The 20,303-nt window shown below is 37.9% G+C and overlaps 1 protein-coding gene across 5 annotated transcripts in view; it reads right to left on the reverse strand.

The window, feature by feature from the left end:
* Positions 1-20,303, reverse strand: part of ZNF385B (zinc finger protein 385B) — a 158,630-nt gene that overhangs the window by 101,332 nt on the left and 36,995 nt on the right. The window contains exon 1 of one of the 5 annotated variants that reach the window (XM_071811156.1): positions 12,542-12,756. The exons of 2 other annotated variants lie outside the window; for them this stretch is intronic. Coding sequence is in view for 1 of the 3 variants with exons in the window: in XM_065841453.2 (XP_065697525.1) it covers positions 12,542-12,566 (25 nt within the window). In the remaining 2 variants the exon portion in view is untranslated. Of the gene's footprint in view, positions 1-12,287; positions 12,310-12,541; positions 12,757-20,303 lie in introns of those variants that run through there. 2 more of the 5 variants (XM_065841453.2, XM_071811157.1) reach the window with 2 other exon arrangements.

Here is a 20,303-nt window from a genome sequence, read left to right on the forward strand (position 1 = left end):
AATCCCCCTGCTGGAGCAGGAACGCCTAGGTGAGGTCGCACAGGAATGTGTCCAGGCGGGCTTTGAATGTCTCCAGGGAAGGAGACTCCACAACCTCCCTGGGCAGCCTGTTCCAGTGCTCTGTTACCCTCACTGAGAAGAAGTTCTTTCTCAAATTTAAGTGGAACCTCTTGTGTTCCAGCTTGATCCCATTGCCCCTTGTCCTATCATTGTTTGCCACTGAGAAGAGCCTGACTCCATCCTCGTGGCACTCACCCTTTATATATTTATAAACATTAATAAGGTCACCCCTCAGTCTCCTCTTCTCCAAACTAAAGAGCCCCAGCTCCCTCAGCCTTTCTTCATAAGGGGGATGCTCCACTCCCTTAATCATCTTTGTTGCCCTACGCTGGACCCTCTCCAGCAGTTCCCTGTCCTTCTTGAACTGAGGGGCCCAGAACTGGACACAATATCTCTCCAAGAAAGTGGCTTAAAACAAAGATAGTTCCATAATGGGAAGATAAAAATCAGAATCAGTATATTTCTGTCAAATCTTTCGTTTAAAGCTATTAATTCAGTGAGCCTTTCAACATACCTTGTCTTCATTCATATAGCACTGAAAAATGAATGCGCAATCTTCTGCTCACAAATTTGAAATGCGTAGAGCCAAGAAAATATACTTTTAAAAAAAAGTTTCAGAAACAGTTCAGTTGCACACATCAAAAAAACCTTAACAATGCTAAATATCCTTCTCCCAGCAATATGAAATTGGCCAATAAATTACCAAATAAACAACTGAAAAGAGAATTCATGTAACAAATACCTATGACTAAGAAATTCAATTTCCCCTTAAGCATGGAGAAATAGGTGCCAAACTTGAAGGAAAACATCCTGGCTACTAGCTCTTTCCAGTTACTGTGCCATCCGAGACGTACCACGTAGCCTATCAGCAATCATTCCAATTTCCTCGATAGTCTCTCGTACATACTTACATTCTATTTATCTATGATATAGGGACCAAATGTTTAACACCGTCCCAACATCTCCAGATCAAAAAATAGTTTAACAGCATTTGACAGATGAAAAGAGAGAACAGATCAGTGTACAAGGACACTGAGATATATATCAGTGATGTAGTGAGCAGCTTACAATTCCATGTGAAAAACCTTCAAATTTATGCAGTTACATATTTGTATTTCTATTGAAATATAACAGACAGTTAAGATTCAGAAAGCATCAAATTTGGACTCTGCATTTAACACTGTGGACCTGGAACTGGATTGCTGAAAATCTGGGCATGTACAACATACATCACAACTTGAGATGGGGAGTTAGGAGGTCTCTGACCTCTTCCTATCTCATTAGACTGCGTACTCATTTTCTGAGGGTGGTTCATTGACTCATTCTTCCTTTCCAAAAGCAAATGCCCTCATAGCTGAGTTTTACTTGCAAGGCACAGAAAGAAACAACCAGCAACTTGTATACGAAAAAACCAAAAATTTCGTATAGCTGTTTCATTAACATAACAGTTACATTGTGTTTAGTCCATTAAAAAAAAAAAAAAAATAGGCACACCTACCTAAGCCAAAGACTGTCCTACAGGAACACACAAATTGAATATGCAGCAAAACAGATTAATCTTCAGGATACCACTCTGCTTGTTCTTGTTCATACATTAGCTATTTTTCTACTATGATAAAAAGACATGTTGCCAAAACAAACATTCACTTTCATGAGAAACATCAAGAAAATCACTTGACTTTAGCAGAATGATTGTTTCTAGATCATTCTTTACTTCCAATTTGCTCTACTGTCTTCATGCATTATGTCTCAAAGCAGATTTTTCAATTTTGGGGGCAAGTCTTTCCCATAATTCTGTACAAGTCTAGCATAATAAACTGTGGATCTTAAGACATGCCTGCAATACAAATAATCATTTGGTTAATTACTATAACATAAAAGACAACAAGCTCCGCATAAAACATCTCTCATTGGTAAAGATGATCATGACTAGTCCTATGCCAAAAGAAGGCTGAATATTTGTTTTAAAACACCACCACCACAGTGTAATCTAAAATCTTGTTTAAAGTTCCCTTTTGGTACAAGGCTATATTGAACAATTACATGATTTTTTTTTGTCTTGAAATCAAGACATACAGTATCTACATATGTAAGACTCCCTTACGGGATATTTATTGGCAAGCACATATTTTCCATTATAATTCATTATATCTTTCTTTTTTTTTTTTTTCTAAAGGCATTTCATTAAGCCTCCATGCTCCACATCCTCTCCAGTTCTTATTACCATTTTCATACCCTATGGTGAGGCTGACAAGAAGCAGTGTAGATTTGACAACCAGAAGCGCAGGAATCTAGCAAGAAATTACTATGCAAATGTGTCTGGGAGAAGATAACATTAATAAAGATTTGCTGATGGGCCTTTTGCTCCAGTAGGTGGCACATTTACACTGAAAATTTAACAGTAGTTTCAGCCAAAGATCAGAAGCCTCCAATATGTGTGTGGCTGATGGATGACAAAAGAGGAAAAACACTTGTGTGTGTTGTCATTTTAGAGGAACCAAGCCAACCTCACTACCTTAGATGAAAATACTTTCCTTCCAACTTCTTACATTCTGTAAGTGGTTTATTTACCAGAAAAGAAATCTTTTTGCTCAACAGTTACAAGCAACTTCCAAAACTGTGGTTCAAAATACTGAGATACTCTCAGAGCTGAAACATGAAGCAGAATAGGCAACACAAGGTTTGTAATTAAAAAAAAAAAAAAAGCCTAAACAGTTATTTAAAGAAAACAAAAAAGAAACCCAAACCAAAACAAACAAACAAACCAACCCTGCAAAAAACAACCAAACAACAACGAGAAGCTTTGCATATGCTAGACTTAATTCTGCAGCTAAAAGAACATGTCATAGGAAAGTACATGTTTATTTCACTGTGGAGAAAAATCACTTATACACTGTGACACTAAAAGAAAAATAGAAGAGAAGGGGAGAAAAATACTACAGTGTGATTACATAAAATTTCAATTTAGACTACAAGAGTGTAAGATTATGTTTCAGGGGGAAAAAAAAAAAAAAAAAGTAATTGACCTGGGATAAGAACTTGTGTACGAGGAAGAAGGAGGAAGGTTTACACAGCCAGAAAAAAAGCAGGGGATTCAGGAATGACCAGCCTTCTCAGACATTCAGTGATGGGGAGAAGAGCAGAACTTTCCTGCTGTTTTAGTCTGAGTGTTTTCACTTGAGATACTGCTACAAAAAAACCTTCCTTTTTTTCAAACCATGCTGTGATTTTCAGTTCTTAAAATACGAAATTGAAACATATTTTTTAATTAATTCACAGACAGCACTCTTAAAATCCTGAATACAGGTACACATACAGATCAGGGCTCATCCTGATGCAGAAGTGATAAGAGCTTAGATAAAGGTCAAATTTGCAAGCAATATAGAAATTGCAGAAATAAACTCCAAGCAATACTCAAATTCATAGAGCTTTTTCACTCACACTTTTGTGGGAAAAATTTTGGTATCAGGAAAAAAAAAAAAGCCATATTCTGGCAGCACACTCTGTGGAGTCAGAAATCCTGAACACCAGCTTGCAAGGTACTAGAAAGATTAGTATTATGTATTACAGTCCCAGGCGTCAGAGCAAGCCTGTTAACAGCAACATCTTGTCAAGACTGTTTTGTGCAACTAAACTGTAAGCATTTTACCTTTAGTAAAACAGGAAGTAATTAGTCATCCAAATAAACTAGTCTACTCATGCTGTGCTTCCACTCCTACCACAAACCACAGAAAGAAGTCTTTGTAGATACATGGTTGTGGGTGCTGGGGACATGCTCCAAAGGAGTTAAGACATCACAAGGATAATAATCCAAATATAACACAGTATGATATTGGCTCTAAACAATCCCAATGAAGTGGGAAAAAGACAATGGCTAATAGGCACGCCTGGCAGGTACTGGTACTAGTGTACCAGAAAAGACAAAGATTCAACAAAATTATTTACACGGTTAGATTGCAGATATTCTTAGTTCCAAAACTTCAAGTAAAACTGTAAGAAAATACGTGTCAGGTAAAACATATATGCAGTATCTTTACAAGCCTGTTAGGAAATAACCAGATATTCTGTATTCTCTGTTTTCTGTGTTTGCACTGAAGGAATGCTTTAGATAAATAAAAGTCCTTGAAATTAGTACCAGGAAAATTAGGTGAAATGATAAGCACACAGCATATAATGGCAATCAGACTAAAACTATACAAACCCCACTCTAACATTGATGCTAAGCTTCATACATTAAACAACAACAACAAAAATCAGTAAAATAACTTTGGGTGACAAAGGTCACTGCACAACCTGATTGGTACCCAGAAGCGGGCACAGAGCCACTGCATAGGTGCCTTTCTGTATTTAACACACAGTTTTAGAAACAGAGGCCAACCTCTGCAGAGGAGAGTAACAAGCAGTGTACACCATAAGCAAGGGATTTGACCTGGTAAACTACTGTCCTTTCACAAGTGCTCACTGAGAAAAACATGATCCTGCCAGCTGAAAATTAACTGGAGGAAAGGAAAAGATGGCAAAAGTCCTGACAGATCTTGAGAAGTATTGGTATCATGCTCCTAATTTGATGCTAAGAAAGAGAGCCTTATGAACTCTGTTCTGGCTGAAAGGGTATTTGCTGCAGTCTTTAAAAACCAGGACCCAACAGTCCACTATTGTGGAGGCAAAGTTGTTCTGATTCATCGGAGAGTCACTGAGAGCACTGATGCAAATCACATTATCAAAAGAAAAAAGTGATACATACTCTTACATGATCTGTGTCACACACTTAATATAAACAGTGCTGGACTTTAAATCAAGCTTTCTTGCCTTTTTAAAATGAGAATGTATCTAATAATAGCAGGGAAGAAAAGGCACCTCCTGGCTCATAATTAGAAAATTCAAATGGGCAGTAAGATGCAGTTCTTAACTGCAGAGGTAAAGGGTTATTTAAATAATTCAACAGTGTAACAAGTAAATTCATCACATCCTGAAGTCCTTAAATTGAACTTGGATGCGTCTCTAAATAATGTGTTCTAGTTCAATTGCAGATTTATTGGACTTAACAGCAAGCACTGGCATGTTAGGGAAAGCAATTTCTTCTACTGAAGGAATTAATGCTTGAGATTATTTTCTCTGGTATTGTGCAGGAGATAAGGCTCGGTGATTCCTCGAGTCCTCAGAGCCTATGAGCCCCAGTGGATGCACTGATTGTGATTTTGTTTATATCAGAAGAGCCAGGCTAGACCATACCTGGCTTCCAGATTTGTTGACTTCCAAATTTCTTGGTAACAATTTCTCTTTGATTAGTGTAATAAGATTTTTCTCATTATTTTCAGTTAATTAGTAGATGTCCCTTCAGACTTCACTTTGGCAGCTGATCGCTCCACACTACAACAGTACGGTCATGTTCCACTAGTGTTCAGCAAAAAGATCAAAGGAAAAAAAAAAAAAGACCATTTCTAAAAGATTGTGGCTCCTCAAAGACTCGTCCACTGCTGGTCTGCGCTGTTACTGGTTGTTGCTCTAACAACTATGTAACACCTGAAACCCTGAGTTTGCAATACAATTCATACTGACCCTAGAACTCCATTAAAGGTAGGCAATAAACGTGTTCGTGGAATAGATGGCCTAGAAAATCATACGGTGAATAAAGGGATTTCAATTTCAGGACAGGCAGTGTATTTATAGTAGACCATCAGTTTCTTGTGGATATCACCATTCCACTACCTACTAAGAGCTGCTATTTTGACACATTATAGGATATATCATTTCTAGCTACATGTTTTTGACCACTCAAGACAGAATAAAAATTGTGCTTTTATCACCCACATTCCATGCATACTCCCTATCTTTCACATGGGCACCTTGTCCAGTCTTTCTAAGTTCCTAATGTTTTTCTAGCAGTATGCCCTTGCCACAGAGGGATCGCTGTTTGGAACAAACAAGGCACATCCTCTTCTGGCAGGGCTGGATCAGCTCCCTCTGTGCAATGCTGACAGTTCTGAGAATGATAACCCCTCGTACGAGGTGGATGAGAGCCCGAGCAGTGGCACAGCCTCCTAATCGGCAGCCAGCAGAAAGAACGCACTCTTGCTTTCCACTCTTTAGCTATTCAATTAATGCATGACAATTTCTGTGATTAGGATTCTTATCTTAGTTATTTAAAGCAGTTAAAGTAACTTTGATGCACTGCATCAACCTTGCAAAGGGAAGTCTTGAAGCAGCTAGGGTGGTGTGCTCACCCTCTATCAAAACTACCCCAGGTTTTCACAGGAGGAAAGATGTATGAAGTAGATCTACTTTATAGATAGCATTATTTGCCCAGTTCATCCACTGACTTAAAGTCTGGATAATCATAAGTATCTCTGAAGCAAAACTTCAAAAAGATCAAAAAAATAACTGCATTCAGTCTAAGACAGAAAGTGTGTGTCCATCATTCCATCACCTCCCAAGAACTGAAGCATAAAATAAGTACATTGTGATTGTAAACATGGTCTGTCTTTGCCAGGGTAGACATCCAGTGCAATAACATGCAACAGATGGGATTCATTATCCACTGAAACCTTCTCTTTCCTTCTGCAATTGCAGTCTTGACGTAAAATCCGATTGAAATCTATAACTTCAATTTCAAATAGGTCTTTAAATTTCAGTGATGCTTGGTATTCAATAAATTAACAGCCCTTCAAACACATTTCTCGTATAAAAAAAGACCACCACACAAAGAAGCCTACATCAACAATTAAAGACCTCTAAGATTCTCTTCAAAAGAGGCTTCCGTAAAGGTGATTGGAAGATTTACTTGAAACAATTATAATAAAAATTAAATAATCAGAGAAAAATATTATTTATCAAGCTATTTTTATTCTTCTGATTTGTTTTCTTTTGTTTAATAACATGCTTATTATGCATAAAATGGGCTTCTGATTATAAACAACAGTTTGGCATATTAAATTGTTTCTAAACAGCCAAAAAGGTAAAATACACCATATTTATTCAAATACTAGTGTCTTGATATAGAAATATAAAGCAACACAAAATGATTAAAAAATTAAAATATTTGTGTATTTCTTCAGAATTATTTTTTATGAACAGTGCATTTGCTCAAAACAAATTTTCTCCATAAGACTTCCACACCGCTGCACTCCTTGCATTGCCTCCACTTTCTGCAGGCAGGAAAATAAGGAAACTGATCAAACTAGCAGTCAGAAAGTGAAAAATTTAACAAAACAAAACAAAAAACAAAACCAAAAATCCAGTGTGCACCTCCTCAAGCAGTATTTCTTTCAGACTATCCCCAAAAACATCAGGTGTAACTTTTCATTTTGCTTAAATGTAAACACAAAGAATAACCAAAAAAACCCACAAAAAAACCCCACAAAACAAAACAAAAAAAAACAGACACCAAAACAAAACAAACGAAAAACCAAAACCCAACCAACCAAAACCTACTTAATAGAGGATGGATTTTTACTATTCAGAACCTTACTAGAGATGTATCAGGCTTCAATGGTAGTACTAACAAAGCTGGCCACAATACACTAATTGCAATTCCTAACAATAAACTTCAATTCTTTCCAGCTAGTCTGCTTTTTCTTGATGAAGTGATTTCTGTGACTCTTTATCCAGATGTGCCACTCTAAAGCCTAGAAATCTTCCTCACCTCTTTATTTTCCCCATGTTCCATTTAAGTGTGTTATGCTGATTTTAAAAAGCCTCAATTTCTGTTCACATTTAAATGCTCAGACCCAGAACTGTGTTTTCATTCTACCTATTATAAAACAGAACATTTCAGGATGTCATTGTGCAAACTCCCTAGGCTGAGCAAGAGGAGATTGCACATATGTGAAAAATACGTGAAAGTTTTGCATCCAGTTTAAGCAGGCAGACAGACAATTTTCAGAACTTACTTCAAGGATTTCTTCCCTCCCCTTCCTCTCTCTGCTCCCCCTACTATGAAGTATCCTAAAGAAAGAAAATGGAGGCGCCTAGATGGAAATCACAAGCTTCCAGGTGATATGTTTGGGCTCCTAATTTCATCATAACAAAATGCCTGCTGAGAGCAAAAGGGAAACCAGCACACTAGAGACCTGCTCTCTCTTGTCTCTTCTTCTAGCTCAGTAAAATTGTTACCCAAGCGAACGGCTAACAAAGCAAATAAAAATTAAACAACAACAACAACAAACAAAAAAACCCAAACAAACAAGAAAAAAAACCCCACCACAATAACCTCAGAAGCCCTCAGACCTGAAAACATCCTTTAATCATCTGAGCACAGGTGACTTGAACACAAATCTCATACACCATGCAGAGCAACCACATACACCAGTAAGTGGTATCATCAAACGCATCATACTACAAACTCTTATCCAGTCAATCTTTTGACACTTTCACAAGCTGCCTACCAGGAAAAGTTTTGCCCACTGAGCTTTCACAGTCATATTCTTTTCCTCAGGTAGCTCCTGTAACACACTAAATGAATCTGAAAATCTCAGTCCTTAAAGAAGCTGTATTTTCCTGTTCACAGAGTATTAAAGACTTCCTCATCTCCTCCTGAGATCTGTACTGCTCAATCACAGACAATAAACTTTTTCAGGGTAGGTCCTGGACCTATCCAAGGCTAAGGAATTTAGCCTTTCATCTGCTCTAACTGCTGGCATCAATACAAAAGCACTCTCCTTTCACCTGAACACATCAAAAACACCCTGGTTTCCTCACTTCAAAAAACAAAACAAAACAAAAAAAACCCAAACAAACAAAAAACCAACACCAAACACAACACCAAAACCAAAACACACCTCCTTACAGGAATAAAAAGTGTATGTGAAAGAGAAAGTTATTCAGTTCATTTTCCCTTCAAAGACGTATTATGAGCACTGCTTAGAATCCAGCACAACAGAAAGCGTATGAAAAAAACACACAATTTCTTGGCTGAACATTCTGGGCGAGACCTCCAGAACATCTCTGGCTCTTCTAGCCTATAGGCAGGGAAATCCATATACAAACTCCAGCTTCAGCAGTAAGGCTTCAACAGGGCTGTCACAGGGAACTACAGTTCTCAGTTTACTCAGCTCCTCTGGCAGGAATCACCAGTGACCTTCACTAAAAAAGGCAGATTCAAGATTTCCGCAAAAAGCTTGGCTAGACTTGGGTGCCAAAGTCAAGTGATCAACATGGAATTGCTCACAACCCCATGCCACTTCCCTACTCATTTTTTCCTTTTAGCTCACAGTATTCTCTTCTGTTTCAGAATCTCCTTGTAAGTAACCTTGCAGTTGTGAAGCTGCATGCTGAATGCTCTCAAACTGCAAGATCACCATACATTGACACTGATGTCTTCTAAAGGAGAAGAAATTAAAATTATCGTGCCATGTCATAATTGGCAATCTGACACAGAAATGGCTCCTGAAACAACAGAAGTCCCTACCAGGAGAGAAGCAGTTTTGTCCAGTGTTAGGGAACACACCAGAACTTGTTTTTGGCTTTCCCTACCAATGTGAAACAGCAGGAGGGGAAATGTGCAGCAATAAAGACACTTGGAAGAGGATGCAAGATCTTTGAAGCTGAAAGCACCTTACAAACAACATCATCTTGGAACAAAGAACAAGCCAGCTTGAAATGTGACAAAGTTGTATTCATAGCGACAAAAAGCAGGGATAAAAAGAATTCCCAAAACAATAAGAGGACAAGGAAAGGCATTTTAGCTCAAGCACTTAAAGAAATACAACAAGTTTTATATGCCATGGTATAGACATGTCACACATTGTTCTCCAAACGTTTGTAACGATATTTTCTGCCTGGTAGCCTTTAAACACATGCTGAAGATCAACAAGCAAATCTATTCAAAGGTCCTAAGATGACACTTTTTTTTTTTTTTAAGTAGTATAAAAAACAAGCTGCCAGTCTGCATCTATATCATGACTACAGGATGATCCAAACAACATGGCTTTGAGAAAGAAGCTTTGTTGAAGTCATACTCTGCTGCAACTTCTAAGCACCTTTGACAAAGAGCAGTAACCTCCACAGCTCCTACTTCTCTTCCTCCTCCGTAATGATGGAATAATAAAATATTGGTACAACAGCTTATTTCTTAACTAAATTTCTGGAAGCTGTGGCCTCCAGCTTCTTCTTTCCCAGGAAGGCATATCAGCAGCTGAGCAGGATCTCTCTTCAGCTCTTAGAAGAAACATTACCAGTTCTCGAGCCTACCACATGTTCCACAGAACATGCTGTGTCCAATTTTGCCCCTTGCAGACAGAACTGAGCAAAGACACAAAGACTGTATCATTCAAAAAAATGCTAATGGCAGTATCAAGTCAGAATTAGGGAGACTTACATAATAAGCAATTTAATTTAAAATTACCTAAGATACAAGAGAGGTTAACGTAAACTGGACAAAGTAACCCAGATAAAGCCTAACAGTGCACAACGGTAACCATCTTAACCTTTCACTAAGGCCAGCTGCTAGTGAGGGAACAGATAGCCATCTGGCAGAGCTAGAATGCCCTCTTCCAAGAATGAAACACAGGTTAAAAAGTTGGCTTATCAATGCATGAATTATATGTACTAAAGGAGGTATACAAAGGTATTTACTGACAAATTATTTTGACTCCTACAGATATCCAAAGAAAGGGCAAAGTTTGTAACTTATTGTAAAGTTGCTTTCTAAAAAGCATCTTCTCCTGAATGTTTAGGGTGCTTCATGTACGTTTTTCAGGTGTATTTTTCCTTGACCATTAAATAAGAATACAGAGCAAATAAGCATCAAGGAATAGTAAATTTCCATGTCATGAAAAAAAGCTTATCACAAAGTGATTATAAAACTCTGTATGAAGTGCAAGATGGTGACAATGAATATAATAATTTTATGTCATGAATGACAAATGCATGCTTACAAGTGTTATTTGAAGGCCTACAACAAAGCAACTCCAAAATGCTCTCAGAAATGGACATAGTTTAGGTCACTGGGGAGAATTTTCTTTTATTAGGGTCTTCCTAGATCCCCAACACAAACTGTATTTTTGTTGGGTTTTTGCGTGGGGGGGTGTCTGTTTTGGGTTTTCTTTGTTTGCTTTTTATCTCCAAAGAACACCTTAGCAGAAGCTATCAGCTTTGACAGAACACCAAAATTCTGGCACTGAACCATAAATTGACCATTACCATAAAAAGAACTGCTAAATGAGAAACCATGTGCTCAGTATAAAACTAATTTCATGCTTTCAGAAGCACACAGTGGCTTCTAGCAAGATAGTGGCCCTGGGACTCGCAAAGACAGATTGGCTAATACAAATAGCGTGTGCTCCTGATGCAGTCTGCTTAGCCAAGCTTTACATGTACTGGCAGTAAATGGAAATTCTCGAATCTTCTGTCAAACAAATACACACTTATCTATAACTTTAGAGCTGAAAGCTATAAAACAGCTGCCTCATAAATATATTTAGCAGGAAAATGCATGAGCTGCCCTAGTTCTCACAAAAAAAAAAACACCAAAACCACAACACAGCAGTTTCCACATAGTATGCAGAGACATTTCTCTAGCAAGCAAGAAAAACATTTTAATAAATATTTTTCAGGACCTTCTATTAAAAAAAATTACAATCAGCAATGCAAATATAATCATAGCAGGTCTCACCACAAACCAAGCATATTAGCAGAACAGCAATGCTTAATAAGTAACTCACTTGAACTATTTTTTGTGTTCTGCTATAGGTGAAATTGTCAATAAAAAAACTTTGTTTTTTTTTTTTAAAGCACATAGGTACAAAGTCTAGTTTACAATAATGCTTCTTCCAAGCTTAAAGATTTACTACTAGAACTTCACAGGCTACCTTTAGCACACTATCTGTTCCCTTAAATAAAACTTAGTGCACTAAATCTGAAATGTAACTGGTTAGGGAGAAGCGACAGTAATTTTATACCCTTCCCAAAGCAAGTTGTCAGTGCAAATGAATTACTGGAAGCTATCCTGGGCATGACAGGTCATAACTTTTAATATTAACAATGACAGACATATGCAAGATGTCAAATCCAGTATACAATTTATTTCATTCTTTACTTTTAGTTTATCTAGAGAACCTGACAGCGCTTGTGTTTTGCATATCATTATAACTACAATTTGAGATTTAACAAAGCAGAAAGCCCTGGTAAGAGGTGTTTAGTCACATTGCTAATTAGCTTCTTTCTATAACAGTAATACAGCATCACTGACATGTTCCAAAAACATTTAAAATGCATAGGAAGTCACCTACTGGAAAGATGCCCTCTGCAAACAGCAAGCAAGGAAAGGGAGCTTGCCACATATTTAGAGTTACTTTTAATACTGAAATAAGAAGAGAAGAAAAATATGCATTATATGCCTTGCCATTTTTCTTATCCTTTCCACTGGAATAACTAAAACACAAATGACATGCACACACAAATAATGCCAAACATGTAAGCATCCACTCTTAATATCATATCACAAAGCAATTCAGTGAAGTTTAATAATAAAAATCATGCTCACCTCTACTGGGAAATCCACTCCACATTATGGCAATACTATTTAAGCAGCTTAAACAGCAACCAAGTTACATAAACAAAACTTCCAGTGTGCGACCAATATGATCTACGGTGCTACAGAGCCTTGGCTCCAGCCCTGCTCATCTGTGTGACAGGGTTCTGTTACCCCCGTGCAGCCTCAACCCTTCCCAGATGCCGGCTTATTGCATCGCTCATTGAAAATCCTTCACACGCTGGCAACATTTTAGGGAAGGACAAGCACACTCTGAGTCACTTGTAAAGAAAGCAAAGCAATTTCAGTTCTGTATCTTCATGCGTACTGAAACACAGAGCACTGTCAAAGTAGAAGTCTGAGGTGAATTTATGCTGAGAAACAGGCAACCCAAGCCTTCATTATCAATGCATGGAATCAGCTACAGTGATCAAATTCAAACAAACCATTAAAAAAAAGGATATGATTATGAAAGGCTCTACAGATTCAGCTCCAAACCACACAGAACGAAGAATCATCTATCTAGACTCTGTAAACGTTAAAAATAGCTCTGTCTTTTCTACAATGAACATGAGACAGAGGAGAATCAGTAGACTGTATTCTGATTAGGTCCGTTACTGGAAAAAAATCCAGCAATGAAAATTAATGATTCTTTGCAGCTTTTCTAAATAAGATTAATTTACAATTATGCAAATGAACAAATAAGTACTTTTTAACCACATAACAGACAACCTCTACTATACATAAAAAACAGGGTATCTATTAAAGAGAAGCATAAATATTTGGGTGAAAAATTATAGAATTTTGACCCAGCAAAGATCTGTGCAGTCCAGCAGATTAAGTATTTGTACAAAATAAGAATCAACAACTAAAAACATGACATTACATGACCAAAACCTTCATCTTTCAAAAACCACAATAATTTTTAATTACTTACAAGGAAAAAATCTTGATAGCTTATTTAATTCATGTTCTTCCCACTCCTACACAGACTTCCCACTATGTCTTTTTTTCTTTTCAGGTACTTCATACGTTTTCTTTCCCAAAAAAGGTAAGAGGGCATGTGTCCCTGTGCATACTCACGCTCACAGAGGTATATAATATAGTAAGAATCAGATGTAACCACGGCTAGGTTAAGTTTGCAAAGAAATAGAAGGACACAGGAGTTTTTATTATAATACTTGTACAGTTATCCAAACATACTACTGTGTCATGAGACAGCTATGAAAGAAATTTGGGCAGAATTTGATCCCAGAAGAGGATACATAGTGTACAGAGTATTTGATTTACTTTTGAAAGATTAACATAATAAACAAACCTGACTTCATTATTTTTTTCAGTCATTTTAATACAGAAACCACTGCTGGAAATGTGCACTGAATAAAAATAACGACACTACATTTCATCTCAGCTTTCTACATCTGTAAACTGTGGATGACAGCCTTCAAAAAGACAGTGAAGAAATCCTTGCAGCAACATGATGGCAGGGGCTCTGCAGGCCATTGCCCAGGCTTTTTAAAGGACATGGGAAGTGCCCTCAACCTGAGCTGAAGTCAGGTCATCATCAATCCTGCAGCCATTATCATCTTGAAATCATGGCTGGTGAGCAGCTGTAATTTTGGTCCTAGACTCCAGAACATCTGATTCTCTGATGTCATAAATGCTGATTATTTACCACAGTGTAACTGCCCCTGAAGACAGCTTAAAATTCCAAGGGGGAATTCTACAAGGAATTTTGATACCAGCATATATTTATGCACACTAGTGGCAAGGAGTGCCAGTTGTAGTAGCCAATTTTATTTTGAAACACTTCCCCACTCCACCAAAAGCACCACCCCCCATAAGCTGCTTTTTTCTATACTAGCCACATGCTCCATTTGTTAAATTACAAATATTATTCATGTGCTCCCAGCCTCCAAGACAATGAAGTGGAAGCTACAGATGAATAACTGGTCTGGTAACCTTTACCAACTTCAAAAAGGGTTGAGTTTTCTTTGTTCTATTAGGCAATTTTTGAATGTTTTGTTCTAATGCAACTAGGCAATTACTTTAAAAACAATCAACCTCAATGAAATAATAATTTCTCACTTTTTTCTTCCGTACTACCAGTAAGTACATATATAATCTAATAATTATTTTTATGAATTTTACCAATACTTTCACAGTGCAATTTCTCAAACTCAGAACAAAGTATTAGACAGATTGTAGCTACTAGTAAACAAGAAAACATCTTCATTGTCACCTCTGTCACAGTATCACAGTATGTTTGGGATTGGAAGGGACCTCGAAAGATCATCTAGTCCAATCCCCCTGCTGGAGCAGGAACGCCTAGGTGAGGTCGCACAGGAATGTGTCCAGGCGGGCTTTGAATGTCTCCAGGGAAGGAGACTCCACAACCTCCCTGGGTAGCCTGTTCCAGTGTCTGTCACCCTCACTGAGAAGAAGTTCTTTCTCAAATTTAAGTGGAACCTCTTGTGTTCCAGCTTGATCCCATTGCCCCTTGTCCCTTGATATTAACTCTCATCATCAATATTTTGTGAGGAGTATGAAGCGCACCAAAACAATGTAATACCCTTAATTTCAGAGCAGCTAATCATGACTGCTGTGAAAGAAAAAGAGCAATCACTTGTCATAAATACATTTCATATTGTAAGAAAAATGTTGGCTTATGTAACATTACATATTTCTTAAGTTGTGGAAGATATTCAAGTGACGGGAAGAATGTGGAACCATCTACCAAATGCAATCTTGTTCAAAAGACCACTAAGTAAGAAAAGAAGTCAATGTACCCTGTAATGAGAAGTGAAATACTGACAGTTTCTCAACAGGTACCAATCTAAGTTGCATTACAGGAACATAATTATTTATTATTGTTTTTGTTGTTATTATATTGGAAAAGGGTAAAACTTTCGCTTTTTAGCAAAAGAGTCTGATCTTTTCCAACTAGAGAAGCAAATTATGATAGCAAACCAGGGAGCAACCTCCCCTTCACACAGGGGGCAAAGGGAGGGAGCCCAGAATCATCTTTGTGCCCCACAGCAGCAGCTTTTTTAAACTGCTTTCAAAAGGTTGGGCTGTAGGCAGCAGATGTGGAAGGCAGCACAAATGCTGACCTTCTACAAGTCTGCAGAACATTTTGGTGTAACAGAGGAAAGAGTAAGCACACGGTGCTTTCTATTGTCCTCCTTTTCTCTGTAGTCTTACACATCAATCCTATAGCTCTGCACCCATGCATTTAGGAGGACTAAGTTCACAAATGTTTTCAAGATATTCTTGGTTGCTGCTTAGCATTCCTCCAAGTACATGGTACAAGAATTCATAAAGATCTTCTCCCATAAAAGTCAGATTAGCCTTGTTCTTTTTTTTTTTTTTAAATGAAAAACAAACATTGATAAGGAATTTGAGGACTTGATCAAGAGGCTTAAAATTGCAGAAAAGAATTTTTGCGTACAAGTCGTCACAAAGCCGTCTTAGATGGCAATTAAACTACCTGTCTGAAAGATGGTCTTGGACCAGCTTAAGGATTCAAACCTACAGACAAAGACCTCCACCTGGGATCAGATTCTTCTGACAATTAAAAACCAAGGAAAAACTCCATAAAAATCCGAGTAATGCACTGCAGTTGCAAAGTCTTTCTCATATGCACCAGGCCAAAGGTGGGCATGTGGATTTAAGACTAGCTAGAAGATTTTCAGGATTATTTTTCAATGCCTACCAAGGGTCAGTTTTACTTTTGGAGAGAAAGGAAAAGTCAAATGCTTAGAAAATTAACTATTAATCTAAATTAGATGTTTAAGAAGGTCCTTTGAATTTGACATAACTGAAGACACTATTCACACTTCCTAACTCTAGACATTTATTTTGGCAAACTAATATAGTCCACTGATCCTTAGAAGGATATTTCTGAGCACTTTAATTGTAAGCCTCCCTGCCTCCATTAACTTGAAAGTCAGCCTAGACTAGAAAGAAGTCTAGACTTCCAACTTAATATGGCACTGCACACAGAGGCAAAGCAGTTCTAACCTCTATTGCCAAAAGTGAAGAATATCTGCCTTCTCCACAGCCCCTCTTGCTCTCCTCCCATGTCCAGGACTACTGTTTCACCTTCTCCCTTGCACTAGCATTACCAGGACCTTTTTGTGTCCTGATGTAAGTAATGAACACAACAGAGGTCTAGTCATTTAGGTATTTAGTTTGCTATTTTAACAAATCCCTGGTTGTCTTTGCTGCAAGCCAGATCACACAACTGTGTGTTGATAGACTTTCAGGAAATCATTATATGATTATTTCCTCAGTATCACAGGGGAACACATTAACTTGTAGGACTGTTCCCTACGAGGAGTCACAGCATAGGGCTTCACAGCATTTCCAAAACTGCTCTGCAAGGTCAGAGATTTTAAGATCAACAAGGGAGAGCTGCTACCAGAATACACTGCCAGAGGACTGACGTCCCAATCTCACTTCCAGCCAAACCTACAGAAAGATCTTCAAATGGGCATTGATGAGTGGCATCTGGACCCTAAGCCACATTTGCTGTTTAAAACAGCCTAGGACCCAGGAAAAAGTGATTCTGCTTTGTCTGCTTCCAGAATTTGGGCATTTTCTGAAACTACCCTACATAATTCCAGGGATCTGTAAAATCTGGACTTCAATAGGTATTTCTAGTACACTAACTCTTATAACTTCAGCAGCTGTTCACATGTTAGTATGGGACAAAGGAGAGAGAATCAGGAGATTCACCACAAGATACCACCCCAGGGAATGAAAATGTAAATCTGTGGAACAAAATCAGTGTCACCTCCAAATAAGAACTGGAAATATAACGAAGTCATCCACAAAACTAGCCACAGCATATATTAACAAAGAATTCGCTGTTATCCCTATAGATACCTTGCTTAATAAAACGGGCTCAAGAAAATGAGAGGCAGAGCAAGCCAGCAAACCCCACGGCCCGGGCTGCAGCACCATCTGGTGGCCGCTGGCGGTGCCGCAGGCAGCGACTGCTGCCCTCAAACCCTGCCCGCAGCTCCCGAACAAGTAACTCAGCAGCTGTTAGCTGATAGGGAGACAAGCAATACTAAATTAGCCAGCTTCGCATCATACTCCCAGAAATCGTTCCTCTTCCTTTGAAGGGTAGACCTCTCAGCCCTCGTTTCGGGGTGGCAGGTGGGATTTCAGGTACCCAAGAAGCTGTGACCTGACCTACGGCTATTGCTGCTGCTGGCTCCAGCAAGACAAGCTGTTGAAAAGCTTTTAACAGGCCCGCTCCAAAATACATTTCCCCAAGGGTGCAAGAAACTACCTTTTCTTTTCCTGCTTATAGGAAATAACTGAAGTAATTTTCAATTCATGCTTCAGAAGCAAATACACACGTCCTTATTTTCCTGAAACTTCATTCATTCCCTTCCGGCAGAAGCCTGGCTGTACATCAGATATACCAGGCACAACGGTAGGGATGGCCCTTGGGAATGATACCACTGACAAACTTCAGCCTGAGCTGCAGTAACATAGGATGGGTACAAATGGTAATGAACAATCCCTAACACAAGCAAGAGCAAGGGCTCTAACATTGTGTGCAATATAATTTTCCAGCAGAACACTGTTGTCTTCATGCCCATAATTTTTAAAACAAATCTAAAGAAAGTGAAAAGGTCAGTGAGTGGATCGAATCACCAAAGCCATCTAATTTTGTCAATTAATTTCTTGATTTGGTCAATGGAAAGAAAAGCTGTAAACTTTATTTTATATGCAATTTTGCTTGCTGTGAAGTAACTGAAATTGCAGGTACAGGTAAAACAACAAAACAGCTTTTATATTTCAGTAATCGGGTGGAGGAGGCAAAATAAGAGTAGGTTTTTAGAAAAATCTGTTGCTAAACACCTTTTGAAATTCTATGATAATCATACCCTTAATCTAAATATAAGGAAATAACTTTAAAGTTACCTCTAAAAAGAAATTTAGACTTAAAATATGTAAAACCCCCTCATCTATACATTGTAGAGCATTACTGCCAAGACCTGGAATTCCAGAGTTATCAAATCTTAGTAAACTTTTCAATAGTGGTAGGACAAGGACCATTACTTATTACTGAAAGTTACGAGCAACAAATTGAGGTTGTAGCTGTAAAACACAGTGGAAGTCAACAACTAAAAAGTTGCTTTATATCAGCCTGGGGTCACCTGTCACAGAGAGAACGATGAATGTGAAAATGTCTTGTGACTCCTTTGTGTTCATTCCCATTTGGAAGAAAGTCCACCAAGAGCCAAGGGGGCTGGAGGCAGCAGTGGTGCGCAGATCAGTTTTGTCACACAGGATCAAGACAGTTCTGGCAAGTCTGTAATCCTGGTTTCTGTACTGTCAATGAATATTTACAGACATGTATATTTTACAGTCACCTTGTTTTCCAACAGAAGTATGGTTAACGTCACATTCACAGAGGAAAACTCCAACCACAGATTAGCAGGAATCTTTGCAGAAAGCTTCCTGAGATGTGCTGAGCTGTGCACTACCTGGTTCATTAGAAGGGAATGTAGTTATAACAACGAAGTAGAAAGGGGATACTTGCTTCCTTCACATGTGGAATAAAGTCTGTTCCCTGGTGAGATGAGAGGAATATAATTGTTCTCTTACCATCTGCACGATGAATTCTGTTTACAAGGTTAGCTAAATAAATGGGAAAGGCGGACTCCCATTACAAGGGGTAATAACGCTCCAGAGGACATGGATCAAAACTGACCCTGGATAATGTCAATTTATAAGAATATTAATTTCTTATTTTTGGAAAGCGTACTTTGAGAATTACATTTCAGTAAGTCTTGTTCTCCTACTGGCTCTTAAGCAGTATATTAAATCGTCTATGCAATAATAATAATAAACTGCCTATGCAAGGCCTTTCTTTCCTTTAAATGCTATGAAACCAACATCCTTCAGCTATGAAAACAGAATGCCTATTTCAGCATGCACACGATAGACCAGCATAACTAGTAAATACCTAGGATACAGTCTAATACAGAGATCAGTGAAAAAAGGCAAAAAGAAATGTAAATTTTAACTCCTAAGCTACATAGTAACCCTACAGAAAGTGTTCCAGCAAATGTAAAATATCCTCAGCATCAGAGCATTCCTTGAGCAATGGTGCCAGAGCATCAGCTGTGATTCCCAGGAATGACTGCAAAGGCATCAGATACAGGAGTCCAGCTGACAAAAGCAACAGAAAACATACAGTGCAAACATTTCTAATGTTTTCTATCAGCATACAGAGGAATTTAGGTTAAATTTGAATGTCTCATAGATACTAATTTATTTTAATAATGCACACAATTAAGTAATTAAGGTGTTATTCAACAGGAATTTAACCTTTTGGACCACAGGCCATACCCAAGTGTTACCCTTACACTACCTGTTTCTAAATCAGACAATACCACAGACTTCAAGAAAACGCAAATTCAGTTGACAAGAATCAAAAGCAGAGAAAAAAGCTTAACAAACTTTAATGCACATTTGATTGTTTCTATACAAACAAAAGAACCCAAAGCAAATCCCCCCATGTGGCTAATAATAATAATTAAAAAAAAAACTATAATAAAATTAATAAAGCTTTTTTCATGAAGATTTGAGATGTTACTTCATCAATGCCAACTGTTAATAAGCAGTAACGTTTGCTTCTGTAGACAATAATGACTTAAACTTGCAGCACTTTATCTCAAAGCCAGAAAGAATGACTTGCTATACTTTCTTGAAATGTAAAGAGTAGGTTTTAAGATGTACTTTGGCC

The sequence above is a fragment of the Patagioenas fasciata genome, chromosome 7 (genome assembly GCF_037038585.1).
Source record: "Patagioenas fasciata isolate bPatFas1 chromosome 7, bPatFas1.hap1, whole genome shotgun sequence".
In the NCBI taxonomy this organism is placed as follows: Eukaryota; Metazoa; Chordata; class Aves; order Columbiformes; family Columbidae; genus Patagioenas; species Patagioenas fasciata.